This window comes from Micropterus dolomieu, unplaced genomic scaffold, assembly GCF_021292245.1.
Source record: "Micropterus dolomieu isolate WLL.071019.BEF.003 ecotype Adirondacks unplaced genomic scaffold, ASM2129224v1 contig_12110, whole genome shotgun sequence".
Classification (NCBI taxonomy): domain Eukaryota; kingdom Metazoa; phylum Chordata; class Actinopteri; order Centrarchiformes; family Centrarchidae; genus Micropterus; species Micropterus dolomieu.
This window is the reverse complement of record NW_025741096.1, coordinates 1-10973: the sequence shown is the minus strand read 5'-3', so window position 1 is coordinate 10973 and position 10973 is coordinate 1. Positions and strand designations below refer to the sequence as shown.

The 10973-nt window shown below is 42.6% G+C and overlaps 1 protein-coding gene across 1 annotated transcript; it reads left to right on the top strand.

Moving 5' to 3' along the window:
- Positions 1-1150: 1150 nt before the first annotated feature.
- LOC123965972 (myomegalin-like) lies at positions 1151-9962 on the top strand (the record flags this gene model as incomplete). Its single annotated transcript, XM_046042244.1, has 14 exons — positions 1151-1411; positions 1712-1861; positions 2027-2221; positions 3577-3858; positions 4122-4253; positions 5112-5231; positions 5351-5540; positions 5962-6086; positions 6531-6656; positions 6802-6906; positions 7082-7266; positions 7497-7628; positions 9369-9507; positions 9916-9962. Coding segments are annotated over exons 2-14 (1905 nt in total), but the record flags the coding sequence as incomplete, so codon positions are not given.
- Positions 9963-10973: the final 1011 nt, after the last annotated feature.

The window sequence follows — 10973 nt, the reverse complement described above, 5'->3', positions numbered from 1 at the left end:
GCGGAAAAAATGTCTCATAATTGGCTGCAATAATTGCCTCACTGAACCTATGATCAATTCAGGTGTCTGTCACTATATATTTTCCAAAAGCTTAACATAGCTGCGCAAAATAATTGTGATTGGCCCTGGTGCAAATATTTTTCTTGTGCCCTCCGCCCCAAAAAGCACGTTCGTGTGCACATGGGCCAAACGCAAATCTTACAGCCTGTCCTTGACTCAAACCACCACAGCCTGCTGTCTGCGTCTATCAAATAAACCGAAATAGCTTTAGCCAGACTACAGTAACAAATCAACACAAAGTAGCAGACACAGGATGTCAATAACCACAGAACAAATGGCAAACAAGAAAAGCACAGCAGCTCATTATGCCTGCACTGTCTGATGCTGAATCAATTAACATCAATGTGTATCTTTAAAAGTCTTTAAAAGTCTTCAGTCTGAGCTAAGGCCTTGTCCACACGTACACGGGTATTTTTGTAACTGGAGTTTTTCCTGAGGCTGGTTCCGTGTGTGTACGTTTAAAGTGACCATAGATACCCGAGTCTGGCACATGTGATGTCATTGCATCAAGTTGTGAGAAGGTGGCTGGAAACCAGCTCTCACCAGTGGCTCGGTAAATTCAGTAAATCACCTTCTCTTGGGAATTCATGCATGTGGTGTGTTTTCACGAGCTCATTGAGGTCATATTAAGTCAAAGATTGCCTATTGTAACTTGGACCCAGTGAAAATGTCTCTCTCCCACTACTCAGGAACATGAAATGAAAATCAATGACCTCAAGGTGACGCTGTTATAATCAAGTTTACATTTTTGTAATTATCTGAGACGGCTTGGCTAAGAGACAAAATTATTTCATCATTTTAATCTCTCAAATCATTTGCATTTGCATTTGCTTGACACACGTTTATAGATTACATCTATTGAGCCATTAATTATAGAAATGGCTAACATTAAATTGAATTGCACTTTCCCCAGCCAAATTTATCTTGCTTATCTTAAAATGAGCAAATGTACATGTAAGGGCTGCACTAAATTAATATGGACTTGTGGTCTGGAATAAAGTAAATGGATTAACTTGACTGATAACTAAAACCCATATTAATTATATATTGTGTGTGTGTGTGTATGTGTGTGTGTGTGTGTACAGGCTCAGTAAGGAGCTGCAGCAGAAGGACAAGATCATCGAGTCTCTCCGCACCAAACTAAACCAGCATCACCATCATCATCCTCATCGCTCCGACACGCCCTGCAGCAGCCATGCGCTCTCTGACACCACTGACCAATCAGATCGTATCTCCTATGTGTCTGATGAGCATGGATCCACCAACGAGGACCTGGAGCTTTGCTCTGATGTGGACGCTGCCAGCGAGCTCGGTCAGAAGGAAACACGAACTTCCACCAGACTCAGCACAGGTGAGAACATGACACCCGTCATCTGGCTTCCGGTGTATTTGTGCAAGTGAAGAGAAAATACTAAATCAATCTATACTATATTTGATATAACCTGTAAACATTAGCCAATTGGACTCAGTAATTTCCTAAAACAGCTGCTCGCTGTAGCGCATTTTTTGGGGACTATTTTCAGCGGCGGATGAATCCACATGTGGTACTTTAGTGAGTATTTGGGGCAGCAGGACGTTGTATGTGGGACTGACACACAGTCTGTTCCCTCCATCATGTCCTTTGGTGACAGCTGACTCTTTTCGTTTCCAGATTGCCGCTCTCACAGTGGCTCCATGTCACGTCACCCGTCTGTCCCTCCATCCATCACCTCATCCCACAGATCCCAGTCGTGCCTCAGCTGTCCCAGCATGCAATGCCCGAGCTCACCACACAAACCCATAGACGTGCAGAGTCAGACAGGTAGGAATGGGCGCAGGGGAGTGGCCGAGGCTTTAAAGAAAGAAACTTTCTTTTATGTGTATTCTGCTGCATTCACCTCACACCTCTGAACTGTTGCTTTGTGACGTTTTGTTCTTTCGTGCCTTTCTTTCATCTTTGTGCTTTGGATTCTTCTTTTCCTCCCAGCTCCAGCCTCAGTCCTCACCTCCACCCCCTTCCACCCTCCCCTCTCCTCCTCCACCCAGAGGGTTCCTTTGCCCTTCCAAGCCCACCCCGCACCCCTGAGAACCCGCTACCAAGACAGCGGGGGCGTGGGTTTCTCCCTGGCTGACGTGCATCAGGAGCTGCAGATGTTACAAAGGCAGCTGGCAGACAATGAGAGTGCGTCGGTCTCACTGTCCGTGCATGTTTAGATCTAATTGTGTGTTTGAGGCTCAATAAAACTGTGCAGCATACCTGAATGAGAATTTCAACAAAATCAAGCCATCGCTGCTTAAAGGATTTTTAGGGAATAGTGTTTATTCTGCTCTCACACACAGAAGGGGATAATGACCAGCTGAGCCAGTGGACACGAGCAGATTTTCAAGCCAAAATCGAGTTTAAACTTCCAGAGAGTAGTGACTTGTTTTTTTCGAACTTTATTTCTAGATTTATCGCATTCACAGTATGTTAGGAGCTGGAAGAAGAAGAACAAATAACAGACTATCCTGAGTAGCTCATTTTACAAAGGAAGCACAGTGGACAGCCTGATGATACCTGATGATGGCTGAACAGAAAGCCAAAGTACAGTGCAACAATTTTAGTGTAACAACCATAACTTCTGCAGCCTTGAGTTTGCATGGCATCTGCACTCATCAGGACGTGTCTCCCAGTTTGAGCTGTTCAGAGAAGCCTCTTGACCTCATCGTGAGGTGCCCTAGATGCTTCAACAGCTTTCAGACACGTTTGATTGAATTCAATCTTGCCAAAATCAAGCGCATGTTGACGACGCACCTTGGAGATGAGTCTGAGACGATGCAGTCTTTGATACTACCACTGGATGGCGCCAAAGTTTGATATTGTCTTCACACAGTGGGTTTAATGAAAGGAGGTCTGATTGATCCACTGTGTAAGGGAGGAGAGATTTATGACCTTTTGATCTAAGAAGAAGTAGAGAAACAACTGAATAATTGTTATCTGTATGGGACTCAAGCTGCTCTATTAAAATTTGTTCAAATGTGTTGCACTAGATAACCGCCTCACCCTCAGTATGAGGATCAGTGATGTTACTGCTGCTGCATGTAGATACACAGGGAGTGAAATAAAGTGAGACTTGACCAGCTTTAATAATCCGCATCTCCCCTAATGCCTTTGCTTCTTTCTTTTCATCTTCCATTTGCCTTCATCTTAACCCCACTGCACTTTCATTCTCATTAAATAACTGTTCTTCATTTGATGCTTAATGAACCCAGAGCACCCAGCTTGAGAAGGATTTGCTGTGATTTTTAAACACTAATGAGGGATGGAGCTTTGAGAAACCCCGAACCAGACCGATTTCATTCGGCCGATTAAATTGTTTCCTACGTCAAAAGAAATCCCTTCATTTCTCTTAAGTATTTCACTCTCCTCTTTATTTGTGTCTCACTAACAGACTCTAACTTCTTTTGAAATACAAAAGTGTCTGTCTCTGTCCCTCCCAGGCTTTTCATTAAAATTTGCTTACGTACTTACTTGATGTTACTTTTTCTTCCTCTCAGGGTTTTCCGCGCCTCAGTCCAAACCTCTTCAGGGTTTCCCCTTTTCCCACCAGCAGCCCGACTCCTCTGCCTTCCTGCCTCTCTCCTACCACGGATACCAGCCTTCTCCTTTCAGCAGCGCTACCAGCAGCTGCCTGGATGCCAGCTCAGCAATGAAAGCTGGGGCCAGTCTTCTGGAGAGCAGTGCATTGTGGGATATGGCCTATGGCACCCGACCACTGAGACTTGGAGCCGACCTGTCTTCAGGATCCTCGGGGTACCAGTCGGGCGCCAGCAACACAGGTAAGATACACAGTTAAATCCTTGAAAATGTTTCACTGGAGGTTAGATGTTAATTTTTGACCTTTTGGGGAAAGTTTTAGAAGCTTTTAACTACTTCTGAGTTTTAAGATCTTTGTTGTTTCATAATCTCTACTTGTTTAGAAGCTGCGTTACCAAAAAACTTTAATGCAACTTTACAACAAATAGAGAACCGTGGGACAAAAAATCTCTGGTCTCTGAGAGCAGATTGTCAATCATGTTTTTTTTTGTTGTTGTTGTTGCAGGTTCAGACCTGATGAAGGAGCACCTGCGAGAGATCAGGACTCTGAGACAGAGACTGGAGGACTCGATCCAGACCAACGATCGCCTCAGACAACAACTAGAAGAGCGACTGGCCCGCACCGCCTCGGAGAAAGGTAACACACACACACACACTCAAAAGTCTTAATCATGGAACTTGGAATAGACAGTATGGATCCTGAAATGCTCTTCAGATGTCAGCTATAAAATATCTATAATGATTAATGCACATTTCATAATTACATGGTATGCCTTTGTTTCACTTAGTTTTATACTGATTTCCTTGAAATTTTTCCAAGAAATGTCCTTTAATTTGTAAGAACCTGAAAAAATGTATGTAATTTGGTAGGAAAATAGATAAAGTGTTTGGTTTTGATAATTTTGGTATTTTTAAACCTGTGCCCAATTTTCACATATGTTGGTGTCGAAATGACTCGTAGGTTACACCAGGTGTCCGACAACGTCATGGAAAGGATCCTTAAACTAAACTGAAGTCTCGCTCAAGCACAGTTCTTGCTCTGAAATCTCGTGAGAGGCGAGTTGTCGTAGGAAACGGCGGTGAAAACGATGGAGGAGCTGCTAGCGAGACTTTACTCCAACAGAACAAACTTCTCTCTCCAAATCTGACCCACGTCTACGCCGTCGTCTTCCTGCAACAAATGGCGTCCTGTGAGATTTCAGAGCGAGACTTCGTTTTCTTGTTAAAAGCAAAGGAGTCCCTCGTAGGGATCCTTTCCATGATGTTGTGTAACAGTCCGAGCTTGTGGGTGGCAACAAGCCGCACTTCTTATGAATAAGATTTTGACGGACGCAGTGGCCCCAAAGGAACATGTTGCAGCCACTGAAGCATCAACTGCACGGATACCAAAACTTGTTGGACCTACTAGTGATTTTCACACCAACATATGTGAAAATAAGGCAGAGGTTTAAAAAAACAAAACTTTACATGCTTAACGTCTCCTTGTCCTCTCCAGGTGCTCCTACCAACATCTACATCCAGGGTCTGGACTCAGTCGGCCAGCTCTCCAGTGAGATCAGACTTCTGAAGGAGGAGAACGTCAGCCTGCAGAACCAGCTGAAGCAGGCCACCAGAGGTACAGCCTGATGTTCACCACCCAAAAACACGTCCATGACATTTTTATCATCTGTTGGTTTTTGAAAAGTTGTTTTTAGCAGATTTGCTGAGCTCTGTGCTGTCATGTGTCCCCTGCAGAGGGCAGTAAGGAGGCAGAGCAGCTGAGGGAGGCGGCTCTCCTGGAGCAGGCCAGGTTGAAAGAGGCGGAGCTAGAGGCTGAGAGGTGGGCGGAGCAAAGCAGGAAGCTGCAAACTGAGGCTGAAGCGCTCAACCAAGAGATTGCACAATTGAAACAGGACAGACAGAGGAACCAGGAAACCATCAACAGGTGTGTGTGTGTTCATGTACTTTGTTTTGAAAAGGGAGGACGTGTTTGAGGGTTAGATAGACTCTGATTAGTTGTGCTTAGAGACTTAAAGAGCAACTTAACGCCTGCGGAAAATCTTTGGTGGTTTAATTTCTCTGTTATTTAATTTTATTATTATTTTATTATAATTTCATTATAAATTTATATATATTATAAGTCTCTATATTGTGTTTACAAGCTGGAATGTCTGACTGTAAATTGACTTCCAATAAAATGTATTTAAAAAACCTCAGAGGGCAGTCAGATACTGCTCTATTGTTAGGGGCTAGAGAATATATTATGTCCAAGTTAGCAGATGTTTTGCTCAGTTGCTTCATATCAAAATGAGCTGAATATGACTAAAATAACATATTATTTTATGTATATGTCTGTGTTTTCATAGATTCCAGCATGAGGTGAGCATCCTCCAGCAGCAGCTATGTGAGAGCCACAGTCTGGTCCAATCTCTTCAGCGTGAGCTGCAGGTGTATCACAGAGTGTGTGGAGTCACCACAAACACACACTCAGGTAAGACGTTGCACTCCCAGAGACATTTTAAGCCTCTAAGATTTGTTTTTGTACAGTGTCCCGGCACCGGAAATCATGGCTCCATTCAGGGACGTGATGATGCTGAAATTGCTTCACAGTTTTTTAAAGGTTTGAATGTTCTTAAAACAGTGACAGCATTTGAGCGGCTTTTACATTTATTCACTCAGGGACACAATGGTGGATGGTCACAGTGTGGAGTTGAACCCCAATCTCTCACACCAAAGGCATCTGTCTTATCCACCCTATTAAAAGCATAATAATATAATATACTTGAAAATTTGATTTAATTTCCCAAACATATTTCTTAAAAAGAGCGGGATAGGTTAAAATGACCGAACTCTGTTTCTTCTCTCACTCATACAGAAACTAAATATACTGGCTAATGTTTGTGTTACACATCTTTGTTTGCGTCTTTCTAAGCAGGTCAGTCCAGTGAAGGTACCCAACACACTGCAACCTTTGACCCCAGAGAGTTGCACATTCAGCTGGAGCAGCAGCTGAGTGGACAGACTGGCCCACTGCCTCGGTCCAGGAGGCAGCTCTTCAATGGTCAGTACATCAGCATCTTGAAATAAGATGGAATAAAGCAGATCACAACACTAGATTTAAGGAAAATGACTCTCAGTAACAGAGAGATATGTCATGTTAAGGAGATTTTTGCAGTTCAATAACTGATAGAGATCTTCCTCCACAGACGACGTTCCCTCCCCTCCCGTGAGAGACACTGGACTCGTCAGTCCTTCCTCTCCTCTACATCCTGCACAGAAACATGCAGAAGACACCGGAGCATCCGATCGAGGTGAGCAGCTCTCTTTCACGCGTGAACAGATCTACCTTCATCTTTACGTATGAAAGCAGATATTTGTTACAACCAACTTGCCTCCATATATCACACGGGAGCACTTCATTGCACGTATAACTTGTTTCTACCGCCTGCACTTACATCCTATTTCTCTCGTCTTCCCTCCCGGCAGCCTCGACCCTGCAGGGTCAAGCCCCAGACGGCTCTTTCTCCAACCGTCATGGCCGCCATGCAGTGGGCCACATTGACGACTTCAAGGCTCTGCAGCGGCAGATCCTGGAGGGCAGCGCTCTCCTCCGCAAGATGGATGCCACCCTTCATTCCCTGAGCAACCCACCGGAGTTCAGCCTTCATCAGGTGAGAATACAATAATGTGTACAATTATTTATAGCATTATAGCACAAGAACTATTATAATTATAGACAAGAGTTTCTGGTTTGTCTAAGTTTTACGTTATTATTTTTAGATGCTGGTCATACTAAGGGATTTTTTTTACCTCTCTTTGCTTTTAAGGACTTGATGATTTTGGGATTGACAAGAAAAATAGCTGACGGATTAATCATTAGTTTGTGTTTTGTGTGCGTCAGCCTTCAGACTCCGGTTCTGTCAGGAAGCTGCTGTCTGACAGTAAAACCCTGCGGCAGATCCTGGAGGAGGCCGGCTCTCTGCTCCGGATGTTCTGGAGAGCAGCTCTGCCAAACTTCGAGGAATCCAAACAGGTCAGACTAAAAGCTGAAAGGAAAGGAACCAAGAGCAGAGGGGTTTTTGAAACCCTGTCCTCTTTGATCCTCCTTTGTGACTTTGTTCCTCTTAGTTTCTTTTCAACATCTTATATTTACTGAAACACCAGCTGATATGTTTTGGCTGTTAAACAGAGGTAATAGCTGAATCACTGGAGACTGAAGTCTACGGCGGTTAGTGTCAGACATTTATTGAGTTACAAAATGATTTGGCCGCTAAGACTCTTGAAACTTGATGTGACAGGTGAACTTCCAAAAAGTGAAATGGTATGCAACAAAAGACAATTTACTACAGCTTTTGCTGCTGTTTGGGCGAGCTACTTGGAAAATGTAGTGAGCTAAGCTACTAGTTACTCTACAATAAATGAAGCTTCACTACACAGAAGCTAGCCCCCAGTAAAATTTAGCAAAAGTAGTGTACTACATCTAAGCTACTTTTAATTAGTTTTAATATTTTATATATAAATACGCACACACACACACAGTATAGGCCTAGTTTATATTGAACCAACTTCATTCCACAGCAGCAAAAGAAGAAAGACTACAGAGTGAGAGAGAAATCTAAGTCAAAGCAAAATGTGTTTCCTCATGCAACCAACTGAGAACCATTGTTGTTTGTATAAAGTTAAATGTAAAATGATCACATTATCATCATTGATATTGTTTGTTATTTTAATAATTGTTCCTTTGAAAAGTTCCACTGCTTGTCAAAAAGCAAGACACATTTTCTATGTCACATATTTTGTGTTTTGATTGTTTTTTCTTCTTTCTTTAGTTTTTATAATGTCATTTCATTGTTTATTAAATTATATCTTTTTTTATTGTTTATATGTCAATATGTGCTCTGGCAACACTGTTTACCTAAAGATTCATGGCAATAGGCTGGACCCTGATCCTTCTCACAAGAGCTGTTACAACAACTATCACAAGAGAAAGTGAACTCTTTATTCTATATAGTCTTTATTCCCCTGCAGCAAAGTTGCAGGAAGAAATGCTCGGGGAAATGTAGCCTGGACGCAATTGTGCTACTCGGCCAGTAGAAGAGCTTCGCTATTAAAAAGCTATTTGATTCAGAAAACAGCGACGCTACCACCAAGCTACTGAGAAATGTAGTTAAACTAGTGACTGCCCAACTGCCCAACACTGGAAAGCCGTAATTGATTACATAAATAAAGCCCTGTGTTAGCAGTAGCCACTGATCTATTGATCTCCTGTGGATGAACCTTGGAAACCTATCCTTAAAATAAATAATTGTTAAATGGTCTAGCAGGCTGATTGGTGAGTCACAGCTTAACTCAGCACCCCTGTACACCAGGAAGTTACAGTGGATAAGTGGTTCAATGTTAAATTAAATTCAGCCAACACAGTATCCACACAGAAATACAGTAAACGATGACTGCCACACTTTGCACTCTGAATTTCACTTTCTTCCTTCTAGATGAAGGTTTCTAGTCCCAAAGTGCTGAACAAAGCACAGATGATACAGAATCAACACTTTATCTATTTACTTTCTTCACATGTTTATTTATTTTAATGTTTGTAACATTGAGTATTTTTTGTATGTTTATATACTGACTAATGTCTATTGTCGCTGTTGTTTCTAAAATGTGAGGATGACTCGTCCACACTGCAAAACAAATCTACGTGTGAGCAAAAGTAACCTGAATAAAGTAAAGATGTGTGGACAAACACACAAGAATGTGCTGTGTGTGTTGACAGGATCCGTCTCTGAGGGAGGAGGTCGTTTCTCTCCGTCTGAGGCTCTCAGAGCAAGAACAGGCTCTCAAGGATGCCATGGAGAGAGTGAAGAGCTCCAACCGCACCAAAGATAGCATGGAGCACTTTATAGTCAGCCAGCGTGAGTCCCTGATGTTCCTACTAGATCATAAAAAAAACATATTGCTTTTTCTTATTACAGAAAAAAATAATAATAACCCTGAAATTCTGTCAGTTATGATGAATTAATGATATTTATATTTTATCTGTCTTATTTTATCTCTTAGTCACTGCATAATACTTTGATACAAGAGTCAGACAACTAGAGTTATGGATAAGATGAATTACCATCAGATGGGATAATCTTTCATCACCGTCTGTTTCACTGTCTGGCGTCGTCTTCTTCCAGCTCTCTCCTCTTTCTGTCCCAGAGCAGCTGTGGTGTTGTTGGCCGAGTCGGTCTTGTATTTACTGCTCGACCGAAACCTGTCTGTTTAACCGATGAAAGAACAAGCAATGGCTCACAGATGCTCTGTGCTTTTGTTTCCAGTGTCGAGAACACAGGACGTCTTGAGGAAAGCCAAGACGAACTTACAGGTGAGTTCACGAGTTCTCACATGTTCACCGGGCATCATAAGCCTTTTCCCTCCAGCAGGGGATTAACTGAGGAGTTGGATGAGATGATGGGACACACTTGATTTTCTTAACTAGCAGAGAAACGTGATCAGAAGTGGATCAGTAAAAGTAAAAAGTCTCCGTAACGCCCTCTCACTTCTCTCTCGCTGTTTCTCTTTCCTCGGACTCCTGCTGAGTCTCCTCAGGAGAACGAGCTCAGGATTTCTTCCCTTCGCTGTGCCTCTTTCTCCATTCCCTCTTCCTTTTTTTCCTCCTCATCCTCTTCCTCACACCCCCAGCTTGATAAAGGTATGGTCCCCTGTGCTCGGATAACGTAACGAAGCTGCTTGTTATTTGATGGAAACCCTGGTATTAAAACAGTGCTGCATGAAGCCAGCTAAGTCATTTCATTTTAAACTTATTTTCATAAACCAGTAACTGTCAGCGTGCTTTTACTGGCAGACTGGGACGCCTCGTACACAAAAAGGAAACCCATATTAGCTTTTTGCTTATGTTTCCATCTTGTCTAATAACATGGACACATGACTTGTGTTACTTTTTGTCTCACTGCACGAGCTGTAAAAAGGAACATACTGTGTTTTTGAAATGGCTGATTTTGTCCCCACCACTTTTGAAATGGCTGATTTTGTCCCCACCACTTTTGAAATGGCTGATTTTGTCGCCACCACTTTTGAAATGGCTGATTTTGTCCCCATCACTTTTGAAATGGCTGATTTTGTCCCCATCACTTTTGAAATGGCTGATTTTGTCCCCACCACTTTTGAAATGGCTGATTTTGTCCCCATCACTTTTGAAATGGCTGATTTTGTCCCCATCACTTTTGAAATGGCTGATTTTGTCCCCATCACTTTTGAAATGGCTGATTTTGTCCCCATCACTTTTTGAAATGGCTGATTTTGTCCCCATCACTTTTTGAAATGGCTGATTTTGTCCCCATCACTGTTTGAAATGGCTGATTTTGTCCCCATCACT